The sequence below is a fragment of the Pecten maximus genome, chromosome 7 (assembly GCF_902652985.1).
Source record: "Pecten maximus chromosome 7, xPecMax1.1, whole genome shotgun sequence".
Taxonomy (NCBI): Eukaryota; Metazoa; Mollusca; class Bivalvia; order Pectinida; family Pectinidae; genus Pecten; species Pecten maximus.
Genome location: NC_047021.1, coordinates 7,343,941 through 7,369,038, shown reverse-complemented (window position 1 = coordinate 7,369,038; position 25,098 = coordinate 7,343,941). Strand labels below are relative to the sequence as shown.

Genomic DNA, 25,098 nt, shown 5'->3' with positions numbered 1-25,098 from the left:
TGCCAGTCTCTCACCGACCTTTATAGAGATTAAATATTTTGGAATAGATTTCATATTCAAGCATAAAACGGTCATTCAAATGATGACCAAATGGTGACCAAATGATGACCAAATGACCAAATGATGACCAAATGATGACCAAATGGTGACCAAATGATGACCAAATGAAAAAGGAAAAAATAAACGTTACAATCGATTGATTTATTTAGATACGAACCCCGAATTTCATTTCTGTGGTGTTGTCAAGCACGACCAGCGACATTCGATACACACACTATTTAATATAGTGGCTCACCTCGTGTACAGTACACCCTACTCTCAACATGAGAAACACATGTGCTAAGTCGTAATAAGTTTCTGTGATATCTTGTGATAGAAGGTGACAATCGTAAACACCCGAGGAAGAACAATTAGCTCAGAATGATTCTACCGGAGGCCACGGAGGGCCAGACGACCGAACTTTTGGGGAAAATATCTGGTAAACAACTTCTCTTTGATACCGGCTTCTTGTTCCCTCTATTTTTGTTTTGACCATTTCGATCAAAGGTGTTTCCACCTAGATCTGCTTGATATCTCAATATAGTAAAGCCAGTCAGTGTATTGTCTTCTTGTGTCAGTCAACGATTGTTGGTTTTGTCAGATCTTATTACACCGATCTGTTAATTACTCTGAATTGAAAGACGTCAATAAGTAATGTAGACTACGTATACACTGTCATGATCAATGCAAAAACCTATACGTAACTTCTTGAGTATTTGAATATTTTATTCAATCAAACATTAGAATTAATTTACATACAATATTTCAAAATAAAGATAGGATCTAGATATAAGAATGGATTGGACAGCAGGCTAAGCCTATACAGTTCCTTTTTCGTACTTCCGTTATTATAAATATTATAAATAATCTTAATGATATAGTTGTATTTCTAATACATGTATAGATATACATGTATATTTTATATGTGTAGTATATGTTTATTATAAGTTAATGGAGGAAAAGAAAGATAATAAATGAGAGGGAAGTTTTACTATACAATAGAAAAGATTTTGTATATCTATCCCATTGCGTTCATACCACCGTAAACGCAATAAAAATGTACACTGTTCAATGCATATATTTACATCAAACGAATCATTGAAATACCGTACAAAGAAATTAAAAGTTGTGATGTGTTGGGATGTTGGTAACTACGGCAGTCGGTAAATAACTCATTAAAAGACATGTACATTACAAGAGGAATGATCTGGAACTGTAAGGTCTTGTTTATTATATAAGTACTGATGTTTTCTTTGCATTTATGTTTTACACTGTTACATTTTCAACCTGAGGTTTTGTTTCCACCATTTATGATCAAAGTTCAGTCGAAAGTAAGAAAAAATTGTTCATATTACATGTTTATTTCTCTTGTAGTGCCAGCAGTATTCCAGATAGAACCAGTTGGGCGATGGTATGAAGCGCTGTGTGCACGGCGCCGTCACAAACACTCTCTGTCTCATCACTCCCTGGAGAGTTCCAGTTCTGATGAGAGTGATGATGATGAAGGCATGGATGATGATGGGGATGATGCTCTGCTGCTAGGGCTAGACCCAAGGGAATGGAAGGTACATTATCCGATTGAAAGTTTTTAATGTTTTAAAATTCATGAGTCATAAGATGGAGGACTCTAAAGTTTAATTCTATAATCACATTAGTAATAAATGTTACATCACATTCAGTGTTGTGGACTAAAATTATGAAAATGCAAACTTAGGCTAGTGTTTAAATCTCAAGGTTATTGAGTAAAATATGTCTCGGGGTTAGTATTGAGTAAAACATGAAAATCTTGATGAAAATAGCATCAACGATATGTGTGAAAATCTTGTAAAAATGTGTGATATTGTCTCCTTGTTTCAGAACCAAGACCATTATGCAGTTTTGGGTTTGAAAAAACTAAGATACAAAGCTTCAGAAAACCAGATAAAGAAAGCATGTAAGTACACATATGTATGAATCAGAGATCATTTTCAGATTGATAAATATTTGGGTGATTTGTTGAAAAAAGTCTTTAAAATTCAAAAACGAAAATATGTGTGATGAAATTAGATATACATGTAGTATTACAATTCAGTCTTTACTACATATTTATAACTTATTATGTTTTATTATTCAATTACAATTCATTATCATCACAAAAAAGATGTACCACAATTTCGGTTATACAGACTTCGATGTGACCAGTTTGTGAGATACTTTTTTTACCTGATAGCCAAATTTTTTATTATATATTTTTGAAGCTGTTACTGAGGGATTTATCTCTAATATGGCTGATGATGTGTTGTAGACAAAAACAAAGTGTTGAAGCATCACCCAGACAAGCGAAGGGCACGGGGCGTAGTGGTGAAAGGCGAAGGAGAAGATGACTACTTCACATGTATAACACGAGGTTGGAACCCCTACAGAATATAGAATGTATACTCTGGGATCTAGTGGACAGGTTTATATGTAAAATGTAGGAAAAAGGGGTAAATCTGGCTTTAACAGGTCTCCAAATTAAATAGGGTAACAGACACAGGTAAAGAAATAGTGCTACTAAGTCTTAATATAGGGCAACAGAGACGGGTAAAGAAATAGTGCTACCAAATCTTAATTTAGGGTAACAGACACGGGTAAAGAAATAGTGCTACCAAATCTTAATTTAGGGTAACAGTTTCTTGATCATCTCTGTTGCTTCAATCCAATATTCAAACTGCCTGAGTTAGAAGAGTACTTTTTCATTGCAGGTTATGACTTTATATTAAGTTGAGTAGAATTTCTAAATCTGCAGCAGGTGGGTAGGAGCTACAAATATGACATCAAAAACACTTTGCTTGTGTATTTGAAATCCACAGAGTAAAGGTATTACATGAATACACTTTGATTTTCAGCCTATGAAGTACTAGGCTCACGGACCAAGAGACGATCGTATGACAGTGTGGATCCAGAGTTTGACGACAGTATACCAAGTGTTAATCAGCAGACAAAAGACACTTTCTTTACTACATTCGGACCAGTTATTGAAAGAAATGCCAGGTTTGTGCCTTCTCTACGTGTTGTTTGACAAGGGAAATTTAATGTTGATATTGAAATGGACTATCATAACATTTTAAATTGTAAAAAATCATGGTGATAAGCTTGTGATTGATACATAATTACAATATTGATATTTGTTAACCAAATATTGTTGCTTTTGCAGATGGAATAATATTAAAAAAAGGAAAGTTCCAATGCTGGGAGATGAAAACGATACAATAGACAGTGTTAACCACTTTTACTCCTGTTGGTAAGTCCAGACATAAGTGGAATATCTTTAACATTGGGAATAAAAACTTCAGTAATTAACCAAATCGAGATAGAATCAATATTTCCTTGGGTATAAGAATTTAGAAATCCCCTACAGAAGATATTGTAATGTCTGGTGTACCTAATTAGATATAGACAAAAAGGATATCTGTTGATGTCTGTCCAGAAATTCTGCTTTAGTGTTTAATGTCGCAGAAAAAGTTTTCAAAAAGTGACATATTGTAACATGTAAGTCCTGGGTAGGTCTATATTAATTTGATAAATGAATCATTGATATAAAATGTTTAAGCTTGATCTGTTATTGAAGGTATGATTTGTTGTTGAAAGTATGATTTGTTATTGAAGGTATGATTTGTTATTAAAGGTATGATTTGTTATTGAAGGTATGATTTGTTATTAAAGGTATGATTTGTTGTTGAAAGTATGATTTGTTATTAAAGGTATGATTTGTTATTAAAGGTATGATTTGTTATTGAAGGTATGATTTGTTATTAAAGGTATGATTTGTTGTTGAAAGTATGATTTGTTATTAAAAGTATGATTTGTTGTTGAAAGTATGATTTGTTATTAAAGGTATGATTTTGATTCCTGGCGAGAATATTCATATTTAGATGAAGAAGAAAAGGAAAAAGGAGAGAAGTAAGTACTGGTGGTAAATTGTTGAATATAAAACTAACTGAAGATAAAGGAAAATACATGAAAATGATAGTTTTAAAACTCTTTGTTTTACACAAGTAACTTTAGTCATTCATAATTCTGACTTGGAAATATACCATTTCATATAGTTTTGATATGGAGATTTTCTGCCAACCATTGAAATGTCAGTTTAAAGCCTCTGTAATCCAGCAGTAGGAAGTTTGAGATATGTTCACAGCATAACCTAGTAGGGTAGTTCTGAAAAGTTTAAATTTTGCTTTTACAGTCGAGAGGAAAGAAGATGGATAGAAAAACAAAACAAAGCCGCAAGATTAAAGAAGAAAAAAGAAGAGAGTGCTCGGATACGCCTTTTAGTAGGTCTGTATATGAATCTTAGTAGTCTGAGCCTTTACTAGGTCTGTATGGGAATCTTAGTAGTCTGAGACTTTACTAGGTCTGTATAGGAATCTTAGTAGTCTGAGCCTTTACTAGGTCTGTATAGGAATCTTAGTAGTCTGAGCCTTTACTAGGTCTGTATGGGAATCTTAGTAGTCTGAGCCTTTACTAGGTCTGTATGGGAATCTTAGTAGTCTGAGCCTTTACTAGGTCTGTATAGGAATCTTAGTAGTCCGAGCCTTTACTAGGTCTGTCTAGGAATCTTAGTAGTCCGAGCCTTTACTAAGTCTGTCTAGGAATCTTAGTAGTCTGAGCCTTTACTAGGTCTGTATGGGAATCTTAGTAGTCTGAGTCTTTACTAGGTCTGTATGGGAATCTTAGTAGTCTGAGCCTTTACTAGGTCTGTATAGGAATCTTAGTAGTCTGAGCCTTTACTAGGTCTGTATGGGAATCTTAGTCTGAGCCTTTACTAGGTCTGTCTAGGAATCTTAGTAGTCTGAACCTTTACTAGGTCTGTATAGGAATCTTAGTAGTCTGAGCCTTTACTAGGTCTGTATGGGAATCTTAGTAGTCTGAACCTTTACTAGGTCTGTATAGGAATCTTAGTAGTCTGAGCCTTTACTAGGTCTGTATGGGAATCTTAGTAGTCTGAGCCTTTACTAGGTCTGTATGGGAATCTTAGTAGTCTGAGCTTTTACTAGGTCTGTCTAGGAATCTTAGTAGTCTGAACCTTTACTAGGTCTGTATAGGAATCTTAGTAGTCTGAGCCTTTACTAGGTCTGTATGGGAATCTTAGTAGTCTGAGCCTTTACTAGGTCTGTCTAGGAATCTTAGTAGTCTGAGCCTTTACTAGGTCTGTATAGGAATCTTAGTAGTCTGAGCCTTTACTAGGTCTGTATAGGAATCTTAGTAGTCTGAGCCTTTACTAGGTCTGTATAGGAATCTTAGTAGTCTGAGCCTTTACTAGGTCTGTGTGGGAATCTTAGTAGTCTGAGCCTTTACTAGGTCTGTCTAGGAATCTTAGTAGTCTGAGCCTTTACTAGGTCTGTATAGGAATCTTAGTAGTCTGAGACTTTACTAGGTCTGTATGGGAATCTTAGTAGTCTGAGCCTTTACTAGGTCTGTATGGGAATCTTAGTAGTCTGAGCCTTTACTAGGTCTGTATGGGAATCTTAGTAATCTGAGCCTTTACTAGGTCTGTCTAGGAATCTTAGTAGTCTGAGCCTTTACTAGGTGTGTATGGGAATCTTAGTAGTCTGAGACTTTACTAGGTCTGTCTAGGAATCTTATTAGTCTGAGTCTTTACTAGGTCTGTATGGGAATCTTAGTAGTCTGAGCCTTTACTAGGTCTGTCTAGGAATCTTATTAGTCTGAGTCTTTACTAGGTGTGTATGGGAATCTTAGTAGTCTGAGACTTTACTTGGTCTGTATGGGAATCTTAGTAGTCTGAGCCTTTACTAGGTCTGTCTAGGAATCTTAGTAGTCTGAGCCTTTACTAGGTCTGTATAGGAATCTTAGTAGTCTGAGCCTTTACTAGGTCTGTATGGGAATCTTAGTAGTCTGAGCCTTTACTAGGTCTGTATGGGAATCTTAGTAGTCTGAGCCTTTACTAGGTCTGTATGGGAATCTTAGTAGTCTGAGCCTTTACTAGGTCTGTCTAGGAATCTTAGTAGTCTGAGCCTTTACTAGGTCTGTATGGGAATCTTAGTAGTCTGAGCCTTTACTAGGTCTGTATGGGAATCTTAGTAGTCTGAGCCTTTACTAGGTCTGTATGGGAATCTTAGTAGTCTGAGCCTTTACTAGGTCTGTATGGGAATCTTAGTAGTCTGAGCCTTTACTAGGTCTGTATGGGAATCTTAGTAGTCTGAGCCTTTACTAGGTCTGTATAGGAATCTTAGTAGTCTGAGCCTTTACTAGGTCTGTATGGGAATCTTAGTAGTCTGAGCCTTTACTAGGTCTGTATGGGAATCTTAGTAGTCTGAGCCTTTACTAGGTCTGTATGGGAATCTTAGTAGTCTGAGCCTTTACTAGGTCTGTCTAGGAATCTTAGTAGTCTGAGCCTTTACTAGGTCTGTCTAGGAATCTTAGTAGTCTGAACCTTTACTAGGTCTGTCTAGGAATCTTAGTAGTCTGAGCCTTTACTAGGTCTGTATGGGAATCTTAGTAGTCTGAGCCTTTACTAGGTCTGTATGGGAATCTTAGTAGTCTGAGCCTTTACTAGGTCTGTCTAGGAATCTTAGTAGTCTGAACCTTTACTAGGTCTGTATGGGAATCTTAGTAGTCTGAGCCTTTACTAGGTCTGTATGGGAATCTTAGTAGTCTGAGCCTTTACTAGGTCTGTATGGGAATCTTAGTAGTCTGAACCTTTACTAGGTCTGTATGGGAATCTTAGTAGTCTGAGTCTTTACTAGGTCTGTATGGGAATCTTAGTAGTCTGAACCTTTACTAGGTCTGTATGGGAATCTTAGTAGTCTGAGTCTTTACTAGGTCTGTATGGGAATCTTAGTAGTCTGAGTCTTTACTAGGTCTGTCTAGGAATCTTAGTAGTCTGAGCCTTTACTAGGTCTGTGTGGGAATCTTAGTAGTCTGAGCCTTTACTAGGTCTGTCTAGGAATCTTAGTAGTCTGAGTCTTTACTAGGTCTGTGTGGGAATCTTAGTAGTCTGAGTCTTTACTAGGTCTGTATGGGAATCTTAGTAGTCTGAGTCTTTACTAGGTCTGTCTAGGAATCTTAGTAGTCTGAGCCTTTACCAAGTCTGTATGGGAATCTTAGTAGTCTGAGCCTTTACTAGGTCTGTATGGAAATCTTAGTAGTCTGTGCCTTTACTAGGTCTGTATAGGAATCTTAGTAGTCTGAGCCTTTACTAGGTCTGTATGGGAATCTTAGTAGTCTGCCTTTACTAGGTCTGTATGGGAATCTTAGTAGTCTGAGCCTTTACTAGGTCTGTATGGGAATCTTAGTAGTCTGCCTTTACTAGGTCTGTATGGGAATCTTAGTAGTCTGAGCCTTTACTAGGTCTGTATAGGAATCTTAGTAGTCTGAGCCTTTACTAGGTCTGTATGGGAATCTTAGTAGTCTGAGCCTTTACTAGGTCTGTATGGGAATCTTAGTAGTCTGAGCCTTTACTAGGTCTGTATATGTGCCTTACATGTTCTTTCTGCAAAATCATCTGTTTAAAAAGCTTGTTAAGACCTCAGAGTTGTCATGTGGAAGTAACTTTCACTTGAGTTTTGTTTTCCTGTGTCCACTTGTCTCCACTACCAATTTGTGATTAGGAGTGGGGATGGGGTCTGTTGAAATATGCTATTCTAATATAAGATTTCTTTTTATTAAATTTGGTTTCAGATAATGCCTATGCCTGTGATCCCAGAATACAAAGATTTAGAGATGAAGAAAAAGAGAAAAAGTTAGCTCAGAAACGTGCTAAACAGGAGGCTGCCCGACAAAGGGTAGAAGAAGAAGAAAGGGTCGGTATTTTATTGAGTGTGACTTAAAATAAATTTAAAGCACATATCAAAAAAGCGTGTCAGAATAAGCGTGTCAAAATAAGCTTGTCAGAATAAGCTTGTGTTGTGCTTCAGGTATCCCATGTAAATTATGGAGGCTGTATACAGACTGTAACTTTTATTATAGATAAAGCATGAAGCCCTTGAGGAAGAAAGGAAAAAGAGGGAAAAAGAGGAGGAAGAAGCAAAGGCACAGGTAAAGTGTAAATACAATTGCATAGAATATAATGTCCCAAAAATAGAGTGATAGGTAATCAACTCATGTTGTCAGGGAAACATTATTAACACTTAGTCATACTTTCAGTGGACATATTTACTGTCACTGATGTAATTTGTGAAAAACCAAGGAGTTTTTACTTGTGTATACTTCAGTAATAAAAAATACACTGATAAATTCCTTGTTAAAATTTGAAATAAACTTAAATTTTTTCCGTGTTGTGATACACAGAACATTTTTTCCTCAATTTGAATTCAAGATTAAAATTCATGAATTAGAATTTTACTTATCCTGGAATTAAAATAAATTTGTCAGGTAAAATGGATGGAAATTTATTAATGTAGTTAATTTTATCCTTCAGGCTGCAGCAGCAAAGAAAGAAAAAGAGGCACAGAAAAAAATCTTAAAAAAAGAAAGGAAAGCATTGCGTACGTCAGTAAAGGTATGTGTTATATGTCACCTAGATTGTGTACCTCAGTAAAGGTATGTGTTATATGTCACCTAGATTGTGTACCTCAGTAAAGGTATGTGTTATATGTCACCTAGATTGTGTACCTCAGTAAAGGTGTATGTTATACATCACCTAGATTGTGTACCTCAGTAAAGGTATGTGTTATATGTCACCTAGATTGTGTACCTCAGTAAAGGTATGTGTTATATGTCACCTAGATTGTGTACCTCAGTAAAGGTATGTGTTATATGTCACCTAGATTGTGTACCTCAGTAAAGGTATGTGTTATATGTCACCTAGATTGTGTACGTCAGTAAAGGTATGTGTTATATGTCACCTAGATTGTGTACCTCAGTAAAGGTGTGTGTTATACATCTCCTAGATTGTGTACCTCAGTAAAGGTATGTGTTATATGTCACCTAGATTGTGTACCTCAGTAAAGGTATGTGTTATATGTCACCTAGATTGTGTACCTCAGTAAAGGTATGTGTTATATGTCACCTAGATTGTGTACCTCAGTAAAGGTATGTGTTATATGTCACCTAGATTGTGTACCTCAGTAAAGGTGTGTGTTATACATCACCTAGATTGTGTACCTCAGTAAAGGTATGTGTTATATGTCACCTAGATTGTGTACCTCAGTAAAGGTGTGTGTTATATGTCACCTAGATTGTGTACCTCAGTAAAGGTATGTGTTATATGTCACCTAGATTGTGTACCTCAGTAAAGGTGTGTGTTATATGTCACCTAGATTGTGTACCTCAGTAAAGGTGTGTGTTATACATCACCTAGATTGTGTACCTCAGTAAAGGTATGTGTTATATGTCACCTAGATTGTGTACCTCAGTAAAGGTGTGTGTTATACATCTCCTAGATTGTGTATTGTGTGAGGGAAGAATAGAAAATTTATGTCAAAAACCAAATTTAAGGGTATAAAGATGGCTTCCATTTCCACTGATTGGCTGAAGCAATTGTAACTTGAATTTTTGTGGCAGTAAGCCCATGTCTGGTAATATGCCAGCAATATCTGTTGCAATCAGCTACAATGCCAATAAATGGTATTTCATTGTCCTACAAGAAAACTATGCCCTACTTTATGTCAAACGTTATGTGTAGATTCCCGGGCTTATTAGAGAATAACTGATGTTACGTTTTGGGTATCGTGATAGATAACAGGTATACCTTTGTAATATAACTGATGTTATGTTTTGGGTGTTGTAATAGATAACACCTTTGTAATATAACTGATGTTACGTTTTGGGTGTTGTAATAGATAACACCTTTGTAATATAACTGATGTTACGTTTTGGGTGTCGTGATAGGTAACAGGTATACCTTTGTAATATAACTGATGTTACGTTTTGGGTGTTGTAATAGATAACACCTTTGTAATATAACTGATGTTACGTTTTGGGTGTCGTGATAGGTAACAGGTATACCTTTGTAATATAACTGATGTTACGTTTTGGGTGTCGTGATAGGTAACAGGTATACCTTTGTAATATAACTGATGTTACGTTTTGGGTGTTGTAATAGATAATACCTTTGTAATATAACTGATGTTACGTTTTGGGTATCGTGATAGATAACATCATATGTTTCATTTTGATGTCTGAATTTGACAGTTTATTATTATAATTGTTACTTGACAGATTGTTTTTGATATTGGACTTTATTTACATATTAGGTGTTTAGTGGGTTAATTTTGTTGATTGGACATTTCAGGATATGGAGTACTTTGCCACATCAGAACAAGACAGGGTGTCCAATATGGCTGATGTTGATAGATTAGCAGACCTTCTATCACTCACCAGGTACATATTACAAGGTGTCTGTTGTCATGGAAACTCCGCCAGGCTGCCAGCAGTTTTACACAAAATCTACTGCCAGCTATCAAGCCTTTATTCAAACATTAATAAAAACATATCATATGTGACCTTTTTTATTGACTCCCTTGGAAGGTCACATACGACAGGTTTGAGTCGACTGTAGTTATAGTTTTGATAAATTGTTTTTAAGTTAAAGAGATAATTTTTTTCATTTTTCAATAGCTATCATTTTGATTTTCAGCTTATGATCTCTCTGGATGGTAAATAATCTCCAGTCAAAACAAATTCATTTGTTTACCTTACTATCCATTTGTGAACAGTTTACAGGGTCTAAATGAAGAGCTGAGCAGTGGGGACAAGGACAAAGCCAAGGCAGCCTTTTACCATCAGGTGTGTATATAATGTACCTACTGTATCTACAGGTGTGTATATAATGTACCTACTGTATCTACAGGTGTGTATATAATGTACCTACTGTATCTACAGGTGTGTATATAATGTACCTACTGTATCTACAGGTGTGTATATAATGTACCTACTGTATCTACAGGTGTGTATGTACCTACTGTATCTACAGGTGTGTATGTACCTACTGTATCTACAGGTCTGTATATAATGTACCTACTGTATCTACAGGTATATAATGTACCTACTGTATCTACAGGTGTGTATGTACCTACTGTATCTACAGGTGTGTATATAATGTACCTACTGTATCTACAGGTATATAATGTACCTACTGTATCTACAGGTGTGTATATAATGTACCTACTGTATCTACAGGTGTGTATATAATGTACCTACTGTATCTACAGGTGTGTATGTACCTACTGTATCTACAGGTCTGTATATAATGTACCTACTGTATCTACAGGTATATAATGTACCTACTGTATCTACAGGTGTGTATGTACCTACTGTATCTACAGGTCTGTATGTAATGTACCTACTGTATCTACAGGTCTGTATGTACCTACTGTATATACAGGTGTGTATGTACCTACTGTATCTACAGGTATATAATGTACCTACTATATATATCTACAGGTATATAATGTACCTACTGTATCTACAGGTGTGTATATAATGTACCTACTGTATCTACAGGTGTGTATATAATGTACCTTCTGTATCTACAGGTATATAATGTACCTACTGTATCTACAGGTCTGTATGTACCTACTGTATCTACAGGTCTTTATATAATGTACCTACTGTATCTATAGGTCTGTATGTAATGTACCTACTGTATCTACAGGTGTGTATGTACCTACTGTATCTACAGGTGTGTATATAATGTACCTACTGTATCTACAGGTCTGTATATAATGTACCTACTGTATCTACAGGTATATAATGTACCTACTGTATCTACAGGTGTGTATATAATGTACCTACTGTATCTACAGGTCTTTATATAATGTACCTACTGTATCTACAGGTGTGTATATAATGTACCTACTGTATCTACAGGTATATAATGTACCTACTGTATCTACAGGTGTGTATATAATGTACCTACTGTATCTACAGGTGTGTATGTACCTACTGTATCTACAGGTCTGTATATAATGTACCTACTGTATCTACAGGTGTGTATATAATGTACCTACACTGTATCTACAGGTGTGTATATAATGTACCTACTGTATCTACAGGTGTGTATATAATGTACCTACTGTATCTACAGGTCTGTATGTACCTACTGTATCTACAGGTATATAATGTACCTACTGTATCTACAGGTATATAATGTACCTACTGTATCTACAGGTATATAATGTACCTACTGTATCTACAGGTCTTTATATAATGTACCTACTGTATCTACAGGTATATAATGTACCTACTGTATCTACAGGTGTGTATATAATGTACCTACTGTATCTACAGGTATATAATGTACCTACTGTATCTACAGGTATATAATGTACCTACTGTATCTACAGGTCTTTATATAATGTACCTACTGTATCTACAGGTATATAATGTACCTACTGTATCTACAGGTCTGTATATAATGTACCTACTGTATCTACAGGTCTGTATATAATGTACCTACTGTATCTACAGGTCTGTATATAATGTACCTACTGTATCTACAGGTATATAATGTACCTACTGTATCTACAGGTATATAATGTACCTACTGTATCTACAGGTCTGTACATAATGTACCTACTGTATCTACAGGTATATAATGTACCTACTGTATCTACAGGTATATAATGTACCTACTGTATCTACAGGTATATAATGTACCTACTGTATCTACAGGTATATAATGTACCTACTGTATCTACAGGTCTGTATGTACCTACTGTATCTACAGGTCTATAATGTACCTACTGTATCTACAGGTCTATAATGTACCTACTGTATCTACAGGTCTGTATATAATGTACCTACTGTATCTACAGGTCTGTATGTACCTACTGTATCTACAGGTATATAATGTACCTACTGTATGTACAGGTCTGTATGTACCTACTGTATGTACAGGTCTGTATGTACCTACTGTATCTACAGGTGTGTATATAATGTACCTACTGTATCTACAGGTCTGTATGTACCTACTGTATCTACAGGTATATAATGTACCTACTGTATCTACAGGTATATAATGTACCTACTGTATCTACAGGTCTGTATGTACCTACTGTATCTACAGGTTTATTGTTAATAAATTTTATTTATTACAACTAAATGAACTATGGTTATTGAATGTTACTTTCTACAACTAGATGAACTATTATTGGTTAATGAATATTACTTACTACAGGTAGATGAACTAAACAAGAAGTTGGAGGAGGAAAAACGAGCTCAGTTAGAAGCTGTCCACCGCCAGGCCTCTGGTGAAAACTCACATAGTCGTGTAAAGGAGTGGAAGGAAGAAGAAGTCCAATTCCTAATCAAAGCTGTCAACCTATTCCCAGCAGGAACAAAAGACAGGTATGTCTGATGTCCAAGATCCTATTTTAAATGTACTACATGTACTCAAAAATTAAAGTTTATGAGTAAGACTTTCATTCACAGCCACAGGGGTCAAATATGCTAAATTTTTTAAATAACTTCTTCTTGAATAACCAAAAGGCCCAGAGACCCAATATTACGTCTGTAGCATGCCTGGATGAAGGGCTACCAAGTTTGTTCCAATTGATGACCTTGATTTTCATTCAAGGTCACATAGGTCAAATATGCAAAAATATTTAAACAACCTTCTTGATAACCAAAAGGCCCACAGACCCATTATTAGGTCTGTAGCATGCAGGGATGAAGGGCTACCAGGTATGTTCAAATTGATGACCTTGATTCAAGGTCACAGGGGTCAAATGTGCTAAAATATTTAAACCACTTCTTCTTGATAACCAAAAGGCCCAGAGACCCAATATTAGGTCTTTAGCATTACGGGACGAATGGCTACCAAGTTTGTTCAAATGGATGACCTTGACCTTCATTCAAGGCCACAGGGATCAAATATGCTAAAAAATTTAAACGACTTCTTGATAACCATGAGGCCAAGAAACCTTATGTTGGGTTTGTAGCATTCATAGGTAATGGGCTATAACTATTGTTCAAATGAATGACCTGAACCTTAATTCAACATCCCAGGGGTCAAATATGCTGAAATATATAAAAACTCAGGTGACCATTAAGGCCCATGGGCCTCTTGTCAAATATGTAATTACTAATATGTTTTAGTGTTTTATGCTCATTATTATGTTGTAGGTGGGAAGTAATTGCAAGTTTCATCAAACAACACGTGCCTACAAGTAACAAGAATGCAAGAGACGTGTTGGGGAAAGCAAAAGATCTACAGAAAAATGGTGAGATCCTTGTAGATAACTGTTTTTTTTTGGGATGATACAGTTTGTAGTGATGAAAGACATGAATAGTTTTATTTTTGGTCACCACTTGGTCATTTTCCTGTACTGCTGTAAGCAAGGTGGCTTTCTTATAGATTTTAAGATAAGAAATTCTGGTGTATCTGTGTCCTAAAACAGCTGTTTGTGTTGTGTATTAAAGTTTTCATAAAGAATGATATGTTTTTTAAATTTCACACTCAGAAATTTTGATTAATTGTCTTGTAGATGCATTCCTCAAGCAAGATGCAGATAGAAAAGCATTTGAAAAATTTGAGGCCCAAACAGCTAAACCTTCTGCTCACACAGCAAAGCCAAAGGAAGGAGTAACAAGTGAAAGATTTGAATGTAAGTGTTATGGTGAACTGTGTAAGTGTTACGGTGAACTGTGTAAGTGTAACTGAACTGTGTAAGTGTTACAGTGAACTGTGTAAGTGTTATGGTGAACTGTGTAAGTGTTATGGTGAACTGTGTAAGTGTTATGGTGAACTGTGTAAGTGTTACCGTGAACGGTGTTAGTGTTACCGTGAACCGTGTAAGTGTTATGGTGAACCCTGTTAGTGTTACAGTAAACCGTGTAAGTGTTATGGTGAACTGTGTAAGTGTTACGATGAACCGTGTAAGTGTAACTGAACTGTGTAAGTGTTACCGTGAACCGTGTAAGTGTTACGGTGAACCCTGTTAGTGTTACGGTAAACCGTGTAAGTGTTACGGTGAACTGTGTAAGTGTTATGGTGAACCGTGTAAGTGTTATGGTGAACCGTGTAAGTGTTACAGTGAACTGTGTAAGTGTTACTGAACTGTGTAAGTGTTACAGTGAACTGTGTAAGTGTTACAGTGAACCGTGTAAGTGTTACAGTGAACTGTGTAAGTGTAACTGAACTGTGTAAGTTTTACAGTGAACTGTGTAAGTGTTACGGTGAACTGTGTAAGTGTTACAGTGAACTGTGTAAGTGTTACGGTGAACTGTGTAAGTGTTACAGTGAACTGTGTAAGTGTTACAGTGAACTGTGTAAGTGTAACTGAACTGTGTAAGTGTTACGGTGAACCGTGTTAGTGTTATGGTGAACTGTGTAAGTGTTACAGTGAACTGTGTAAGTGTTACAGTGAACTGTGTAAGTGTTACAGTGAACTGTGTAAGTGTTACGGTGAACTGTGTAAGTGTAACTGAACTGTGTAAGTTTTACAGTGAACTGTGTAAGTGTTACAGTGAACCGTGTAAGTGTTACGGTGAACTGTGTAAGTGTTACAGTGAACTGTGTAAGTGTTACGGTGAACTGTGTAAGTGTTACAGTGAACTGTGTAAGTGTAACTGAACTGTGTAAGTGTTACGGTGAACCGTGTTAGTGTTACGGTGAACTGTGTAAGTGTTACAGTGAACTGTGTAAGTGTTACAGTGAACTGTGTAAGTGTTACAGTGAACTGTGTAAGTGTAACTGAACTGTGTAAGTGTTACGGTGAACCGTGTTAGTGTTACGGTGAACTGTGTAAGTGTTATGGTGAACTGTGTAAGTGTTACAGTGAACTGTGTAAGTGTTACAGTGAACTGTGTAAGTGTTACAGTGAACTGTGTAAGTGTTACGGTGAACTGTGTAAGTGTAACTGAACTGTGTAAGTTTTACAGTGAACTGTGTAAGTGTTACAGTGAACCGTGTAAGTGTTACGGTGAACTGTGTAAGTGTTACAGTGAACTGTGTAAGTGTTACGGTGAACTGTGTAAGTGTTACCGTGAACGGTGTTAGTGTTACGGTGAACCGTGTAAGTGTTACGGTGAACCCTGTTAGTGTTACGGTAAACCGTGTAAGTGTTACAGTGAACCATGTAAGTGTTATGGTGAACTGTGTAAGTGTTACGATGAACCGTGTAAGTGTTACGGTGAACCCTGTTAGTGTTACGGTAAACCGTGTAAGTGTTACGGTGAACTGTGTAAGTGTTATGGTGAACCGTGTAAGTGTTATGGTGAACCGTGTAAGTGTTACAGTGAACCATGTAAGTGTTACGGTGAACTGTGTAAGTGTTATGGTGAACTGTGTAAGTGTTACGGTGAACCGTATAAGTGTTACAGTGAACCGTGTAAGTGTTATGGTGAACCGTGTAAGTGTTACCGTGAACGGTGTTAGTGTTACGGTGAACCGTGTAAGTGTTACGGTGAACCCTGTTAGTGTTACGGTAAACCGTGTAAGTGTTACGGTGAACCGTGTAAGTGTTACAGTGAACCGTGTAAGTGTTATGGTGAACTGTGTAAGTGTTACCGTGAACGGTGTTAGTGTTACGGTGAACCGTGTAAGTGTTACGGTGAACCCTGTTAGTGTTACGGTAAACCGTGTCACGGTGAACTGTGTAAGTGTTACGGTGAACTGTGTAAGTGTTACGATGGACTGTGTAAGTGTTACGGTGAACCGTGTAAGTGTTATGGTGAACTGTACTGACATGTGTAAGTGTTACGGTGAACTGTGTGAGTGTTACGGTGAACTGTGTAAGTGTTACGGTGAACTGTTGGGGTTCATTTAACATTGTAATACTAAACAAGTGAGGTTCAATTTACAATGGAACAATGAGGTTCTCACACATTGGGATTGGTGGGGGGGGGGGATCAATTAAACTTCCATGGGATTATAAATTAATATCTTCACTTCAGCAACTTCATTACTTAAGCTATTTTGATAAATCTTTATACCAAGATCAACTGCAACAATACCTCAGATGAATTCATGTGTCAGGGTTCAAAGGTCAGGGTTCTAAGGTCAGGGGTCACTGTCACCATTTAGAGTAAATCAACTTATTACATCACCCTAGCAAGATAAATATTGCTCAAACTACACATGAAATCATGAATGTGAATATCAGTGATGACATAGAAATCCTGACAAGCTGTCCGGTTTAGCTTATTTACACTGTTGTTGAATACCCTCCTGATGTAAGTTTTCATGTTATCAGCCGTAGGAGAACAACAGATTCGTGAGACTGGTACAAACCCTGCTCCCTGGACTGCAGAGGAGCAAAAACTGCTGGAACAGTCTCTGAAAACCTTTCCTGCCAGCACACCTGAGAGATGGGAAAAGATAGCTGGGGTGCTCCCCGCACGCAGCAAGAAAGATTGTATGAAGAGATATAAGGTACGATTAGATTAATGATTTAATAGGTGTTTACACGGTACTCAGTGTAGATAAAGTTAGATCTGGCGTCTGCTTTATAATGTTATCTAAGAGGATCATAATCATGCAATCATACACCTTGATGTTTCCCCTTAATTTATTATGTACATTTGGATATCCATAAACGAATATCAATGCATACCGTATATATAAATGCTGAAGCAATAAAATTTGCCTTTCGATCAGTTGTTATCATGATGAAGCACATAATATCTCATTCATTGGTTAAGTCGTTTTGTATGTAGTTCGTTTGTTATCGTTGATGGGATTTTCTTTAACTAGATAACACTAAAATTCTGACTGAATTGAATATAAATCCTTTTTTTATCTCGCAGGAACTAGTGGAACTGATCAGGGCCAAGAAGGCTGCTACAGAAGCTGCTGCCAAGAAGAAATGACCTTGACTTTGATGTAGTTTCCACTATTCCACCATTCCCGGTTAGCTGACTGGAGCAGGTGTCACACGATATCATAATACCAGGTCATTTCACATCATTGTGTTGTGTACATTTCGCGAACATTGGTATCAAACCCGATACAAATTTCTGTGATTGGTAGGAGCGCATCGCTAGCAATAACTTAAACATATGTCACACCAGCATTTAATGACCAAGGAAGAGTGGATGTCATCTGTCTAGTGTGTCCATGTTTCAACGGAAAAGAAGTTCTAAGGTTTTTCAACAGACTTAGTGGTCTGTTTTTCAGAAGTACAGCATCTTTTTAAAAATTCATGAAAGTCACCAAATACAACGTATTATTCACCAGTATCATCACCATAACAACTATTAGATATACCAGTAAAATCAAACTGTGGATTACAGTACGGTCACTAGATCTGATGGACATCATATTGTCTCTGTTAGGTAATCATATGCTTGCTCTGGACCAATTAACAGTGAAAAGAAAGGCTTCGACGATGGACCTTTGGAGGATCTGTTGTTTACATAGGGATGGTATGTAGAGGATGTCATGGTTAATTTGTTGAAATTAATTAAAAAAAATAAAGCTGCCTGAATAGAAACGGTGTTTAATATACACACCTGTAAATGTACACAGCCAGAAAATGGAACAAATCTAATCAGAAATTCCGTCTTACCAGGTAATTAAAATGGAAGTATCCACCTCAGTTCGGGCCTACTTGATTTAAGCATATTTCACTTCACATTCTGTAAGTCACAATTAATTTCTATGTATAACAGTATCAGCCATTATAGGGAATATTTTCCTGACCCGAATATGGCTGTATTTACATACAATCTACGATTGCATGGTAACAAAAAATCAGGTGTTCATCCATTTTTTATTTGTAAGCATATTTTGGTTGAGAACATGTTTGTGCTGTACGTATTTACCCACTGTAGTGTAAGCTTGTATAGAACAGCTCATTAACATGCAGTTATTGTTTTATGCATCAAACTCGCACATAATGTTACTAAATGATTATGTTTGGATATTTTCTGCTCAAATGCTGAGAGTTTTCCAAAATAATCAAAGTACTGAAAGTACTGTAGGAGGCGTTAGTCAGATGTAAAAGGAGATATTTGAAATAAAGCAAGAATACAAATTAAACTGATACCAACATGACTAAACATTTCCACTTAAATGTGTCAAACCAACCGGACATAATGGTTTTCACAGTCCTGATGAATGTAATGGTTTAGACTGTTCCGATGTACATAATGGTTTTAACCATCTTAAAAGTTGCAAACCTACTTCTAAAAGTAGTTAAACATTTCTTATTTCAATCAAACCTTTACTTAAAAAGTCAAACATTTTAATTTTTTTTCAAATCAACGTCTACTTAGGTACATGTCATTAACATTCATACTTTAAACCATCTTTTATACTTAAGTAGTTCAAAATTTGCATTTATGTGTTTAAAACAAACTTATATTTTATAGGCCTGGGTATTAGAAACGTCGAAACAATAAGATATGCATTTCAATAAGTTATAGTAATGCACGATATGTATTGAAAATACAGGGAGTGTCTGCTACTTTTTTTGTTGAAAGTGTGCAATGTCTTTCAATATCTTGTAAACAAAATTGTTTATTCCTTTCTATTTTGATCTTAGAATAATATCAAAATTAGATTGACAGCTTTTAAAAGTTATTACACTTTTTTTTTAACAAAGACCTCATTTTTAAGGACAATTATTTCAAAATTAGATATCAATTCCATCTATTTTAATAGATCCAATGTCAATATTAAACAATAAATTGTGATTTGTGATTTGTTGCTTTTTAATTTACCACCAAGATGTAGATAATAGCCTAGTAGCTATAGGTACTGTATATAAATATACAGCGTTTTACATGCAAAATATTGAAGAAAACTTTCATATTTGATATCAATTCAATATGATTGTATAAGTCCCTTGGGGTGAGGAAAGAACCCTGGGCCTATTTTTACATCAGGATTGTGTTCATCTCTTGGTGTCCAGCAAAATTATGGAGTTGGGATCCGAATGGTTTCACAGATAAAACAAGAGGCCCAGAGGGCCTGTATCGCTCACCTGGTTTTATGAGATATGAAACAAGAATGATGCTTATATTTATTTGTCGCTGGTATTTCTATGTCAACATATCATAAGCATTTTATATGGGTACATGTACATTGGTTTATTGTTATTCTAAAAATGTCAATTTAGCGAAATTGACCTATTTTGGTCCCATCCTTCAGCCCCGGGAGGTTAACCCCAACATTTGTAGAATTTTGAATACCAACCCCATAACCAAGCTACCATACAAATGTAGGTTTTATACCAAATTGTGCAATTAATCCATGAAATGAAATTGACTTTGGGTACAACCCCATAGGGATTGCTACCACACCAATGTGAGTTATATCCATAACTTAGTTTCAGAGAAACCAATTGACCCCTTTTGACCCTGCCCCCCGGGGGTCAACCCCACCATTTTTACAATTTTGAATCCCTACCCAAAAGGATGCTACCAGTCATGTATGAGCTATATCGATTGCTTAGTTTCAGAGAAGAAGTTATTTATGTCAATTAGGCCAAATTGACCCCTTTTGAGCCAACAAATGAATTGCAATTTATGGATAATTTTTTTATTTTGGCAAGAAAACATTCTTTAAAGGGCATGTCTACATCATTTTTGATAACTTGCCCTTGAAACTTCACACACACCTTCATAAGAGCCGGTTCTTTAAAATGTGAATGAAGGTCAAGGTCAGAGAGATAAACTCAATATTTGTAGCCAGTTACACATGTTACATGTATCTGTTTGCCAAATATCCAGCCTTCATGTGTATGTGCAGTTTTGGGTCATTTTTTTCATTTTGGTAGGAATTTCTTTTTAAAAGTGCCATATCTGCGTCATTTTGATTATTTGACCTTGATACATTGCACACACCTTTAAAAGGGCCGATTCTTTAAAATGTGACCCAAATTAATAATTTTGAAAGAACTTTGAATTTTCTTCATCATTTGACCCCCGTGACCTTGAATGAAGGTCAAGGTCAAATATAAGTATAACATTTGTAGCCAGCCATACGTTATCGATGCGCCAAACATCAAGCCTTCATGTGTATATTATAGATAAAAGAGCAGAAACCTTTATTCTGCAATTTTGGATTATTTTTAATTTTGGCTGGAGAAAATAGCTTTATGATTCTTTTCCAAGTGCCATATCTTTCTGCCATATTTTTATCTGATGACATTAAAATATGCACATTCTGTTTCAGTGGACTATGTTCTTTCATATGAAATGAAAAAAAAAATCAATATAAGATTTTTATTTTTGACATTCAAACCCATAACAAATCATTGGCCTTGACATTCTCTGACAATAAATCATTGAGAAAAGTTTGCCCTAACCACGTGCTAACCAATTTCCAATGAAAATGAAACAAATTATGCTAAAATATGTGTGATGAGTTTCCTATATAAACTATAGTAAAATGTATCCTCTCCCCAAGGATAATGCGACACATAGGGGGCCATGAAATTAACAATTTTGATAAAACAGCTTAAGAACTTTTGTACACCTTTCTGCGATATCTTGGTCTTACGAAGAAGACCGACGCATGGCGACAGATCAAATTATAATGGTGTATATTATGAGCTGAATGTCAAAGGATTGTAAACTCTGTACAAATTGTATTATATTATCAGGCAGTCAGCCTAAATGTATGTTTCATATCTACCATATTAGAAGTTTGATGTTTTGTACGATATATATATATACATACTTAATTTTTACACATACATTAAAGGAGTTAGCTACTTTCATAAATTAAGATGTTTTTTCTAGAGTTTACTAGGCGGATGAAATATGATCATGAGCAATCAGTATGGTCAATATGAGATTTGATAAAATGCCTCTCATAGTCAACCACTCATGATCACTCAACTTCTTTTTGTAGGAGTCAATATTATATGTAGGAGAACTAAACTCTCGTGATGTCTGTTGCACATAAGTACAAAGAAATACATTATCACTTAAGCCGAAAAAATTCACACTTAAGTAGCAATAACACATAATAGTCAAAAACCCAATATATGTGATCCGTGATAAGAAACAGTACTTATAAGCATTTTTGGCAATTTATCCTGAAACAGCTATAGCCTTCCATATTTGACATCCCACAGATTGTTGCTTGTATATATATATATATAGTTTTAAAGGTCAACATTGGAAAAAACCTAAATGGTTATACATGAACTCATAATAAATAGAATTATTGACAAAAAAGTTTCATTTATTTTCACACTTTCTGGAGACCAATAATGAGATTGATGAGCATTTTAAGGGATTTGTTTGTGACATGAAAATCAAACATTTTTAATTAAATTTCAAAAGCAAATATAGATTTATTTTGAAAGTTATGACGAATATTGATATTTGAGAAAGTCTTATATTATATGGATTTGATATATCGATTGCCAATAGATATACATGTATGTATCATTTTACATGAAAACAACAAAAAGTTATATTACATGAAAACAACAAAAAGTTGTACTAATAGGTTAAAATGCAATTGGTATACATTTTGTTAATCTACAATTACTTTGTGTTGTTTAAATATTCTATGTAATACAAACATTTCACAGCTTGGTGCATACAAATGTATACATGTATATATATTACATGAAAACATGAAAAGGTTGAATCGTGAGCTGAATAATATATAAATAAGACAAGCTGGTTCAATAATAATTTAGCATTTTCATATATATTACGAGTGCGAGTAGCTACTGCAGTAAACCTTATCACAAAAACCCAGATTATGTATATTGTCTCTGTCGGGGAAGGTACAGCACAAATGACCACCACGACAGATATGTGCCAGTTTTCTTAGTTTTAAAAAATAAACGATCGAATTCCATCACGCCATCACGTAGATCACTCTAGGTCTACCGATTCATAGATTTGAAACACAGGGACTTCGATCAGTTATCGCAGTAATCCGAAGGGTTCTGGTGTTGATATCGCCTTAAAGCTGATTAAAGTTTGCATATAGTATATAGGAAGATCGTCAGAAAATTCGGACTATAATCGCAGTAGATATTGTGATTTTGTGGTCTAGCCAGGCTTGGACAACTTATCGTAAACAGTTTCGTCCTAAATAAACAAACGCTTATTTCAGTGGGTCAACAAAGAGATTTAAACTTTGTAAGCAACTTGCCTTTAATTCATGTTGATAGATATTAATTTCTAGCGACAAACATCACACTTTGATGCTTCGTGTGAAGCCCGTGTCCACGTGCCTCCATTTTGACAGAGTGCTCGCTCACGTAAACAGACGGAACACGTGATCGCTAAATATCGGACCAAATCTCATAAAATCTCGTGAACAAACTACCAAGTTGTAAACAAAAGATATGTTGTTAGCCAAAACCTGGAGGGTATTATGAAAATTTGTTTGCGCTTGGTTGTTATTCCATCTTTATTCCTAGTAGTTAAACAAGTGTCCTCTGTAAGGTAATGTCAGAATCTCGCAGTTATCTCCCTTCAAACAGTATTTTCGATATAGATTTGCAAAAATCGATGCAGGTGTAGATATTTACAAGACATTATTCTTATTGTTTATTCAAAATAGTTCCCGAAATGTTCACAACATTATCAGCATAGTTAATACATTTCTGTGCACATCTACTTTGAATGACGGACTACAATGAGGTGCCTCATACTTGGAACTAATAGTATAAGCGAATCATTACCCCTAGTTACAGAAATTACCACCAGAGGTCTCAAATTCCGGGCTTCCGCCGAAGAGAAATTTATACTCAATATACCTTTTTTCATGTAATAGCACTTGATTTGTAGTCTTGATAGTTATCATAAATGTATATATAGTTCAACTACATCATATATGAACCGAAAGAAACTACAAAATGAACTGTGAAAGGAAATATAGCGAAAATGAAAGTGAGAGATTGTGACGTCACAACTCGTAGGTGATTGTAATATGGCAGGCGTAAACGCCTCCATAAAAATGTATTGAAAAGGACTCCTTTTGATTTTTTCTTTTGTATTTCTATAAAATAAATTATTTTGTGTAACATTGCTGGGGATATCACTTTTAAATCAATAAAAACATCCGAATTTTGAAATACATGTACATAATATAAAATGCAATAACACATGTGATGTGCAATGAAGTCCCTAAATTAGGTCTCTGATCTTTGCCCAAAGACCAAATTAGTAAAAAAAAAATTCAATTAATGATGTTTAATGTCATTGAAGCACCGATCATTAAAGGTCAAACTTTATCTTTTTGCTGGTCAATATTCTATGACACAAAGTTTATCAGGCTGAAATGAGTGTGACATTTGGTCAAGGTCACCAGATCAAAGGTCAAGTCTTTTCATTGGTAGATATTCTATGACATATACATTTCAGGTTTCAAAGCTGGATCAAAGGTCATGGTCATTCTGAATTCAGATATTCTGTTTTATTTCCAACAGTTCCCACTGACAGAATGGATTTTCATGAAACTTATGGGACATGTTTATTATGATTCCTTATACAGTTGAGCATGTCACATCAGGAGATTAGTTGGATATTCCTGGCGACTTTTTACCTTCAAAGTTTGATACAATTCATTAGAACTACAGTCTGATTAAAATCAGCGGTTACATGGCTGTGTTTACTATGTACTACATTTGAATAGTACACAGTGAATGTAGCCACGTAAAAGCCTATTTTAATTAGATTGTTAGAACTATGAAAAGGTATCTTTACCAAGGACATTTTCCGTATGAATTGTAGGTGTGAATTATTTTTTTAGCAGGATCAAATCCCCCACCGAGACATCTGCCAGTAGCATTATGAATTTTGACATCTATATTCATGAAACCATATTCATGCTCAAATATGAAATTATGTGCTCAACCTTTCTTTTAGCTTGCTTAATGAAAAAGTTTAAAAGAAAAACCTTTACATTGAAAGTAATATTCTAACATTCCATCAAATCATGAGAATTGAAAAACTATCATCATTATGTTAATCAAATTTATTACCAAAAGCAAATTTAAGTCTGAGCACAAAATGATTACGAGTATGAATATGTTTGCATGGATACGGGCCCTGAAGTTTGTAGTTACGCCTCTAGAACAAATGGAGCTTCATGAATCGCTTTGGACTCTAGGTACATTTTACGTGCTGAACTTAAACCTTCGTTGGATGTTCAAAATGGTTCATTTCAAGTTTGTCATCATTTCTAAGAAATTTCTAAAGCCAAAAGGCTGTTTT

The 25,098-nt window shown here is 35.5% G+C and overlaps 1 protein-coding gene across 1 annotated transcript; it reads left to right on the top strand.

Annotated features, from left to right (window-relative positions):
* The first annotated feature begins 296 nt into the window (after nt 1-296).
* LOC117331473 (dnaJ homolog subfamily C member 2-like) lies at nt 297-18,876 on the top strand. Its single transcript, XM_033890201.1, has 18 exons — nt 297-478; nt 1,414-1,604; nt 1,897-1,972; nt 2,324-2,425; nt 2,907-3,051; nt 3,215-3,301; nt 3,895-3,960; nt 4,244-4,335; nt 7,699-7,820; nt 7,987-8,055; nt 8,438-8,518; nt 10,253-10,341; nt 10,677-10,746; nt 13,139-13,308; nt 14,086-14,183; nt 14,448-14,567; nt 17,157-17,335; nt 17,710-18,876. Exons 1-18 carry the CDS (start codon nt 421-423, stop codon nt 17,770-17,772), a joined length of 1,878 nt encoding a protein of 625 aa, XP_033746092.1. The 5' UTR covers nt 297-420; the 3' UTR covers nt 17,773-18,876.
* The last annotated feature ends 6,222 nt before the right edge of the window (nt 18,877-25,098 follow it).

Bases quoted from the DNA above. Each gene is read 5' to 3' on its own strand.
- LOC117331473 (XM_033890201.1), top strand. From the start codon at position 421: ATGATTCTACCGGAGGCCACGGAGGGCCAGACGACCGAACTTTTGGGG. The intron at 3,302-3,894 runs GTAAGTCCAGAC...TTGTTATTAAAG, and splicing joins AACCACTTTTACTCCTGTTG to GTATGATTTTGATTCCTGGC. The intron at 8,056-8,437 runs GTAAAGTGTAAA...TTTATCCTTCAG, and splicing joins AGGAAGAAGCAAAGGCACAG to GCTGCAGCAGCAAAGAAAGA.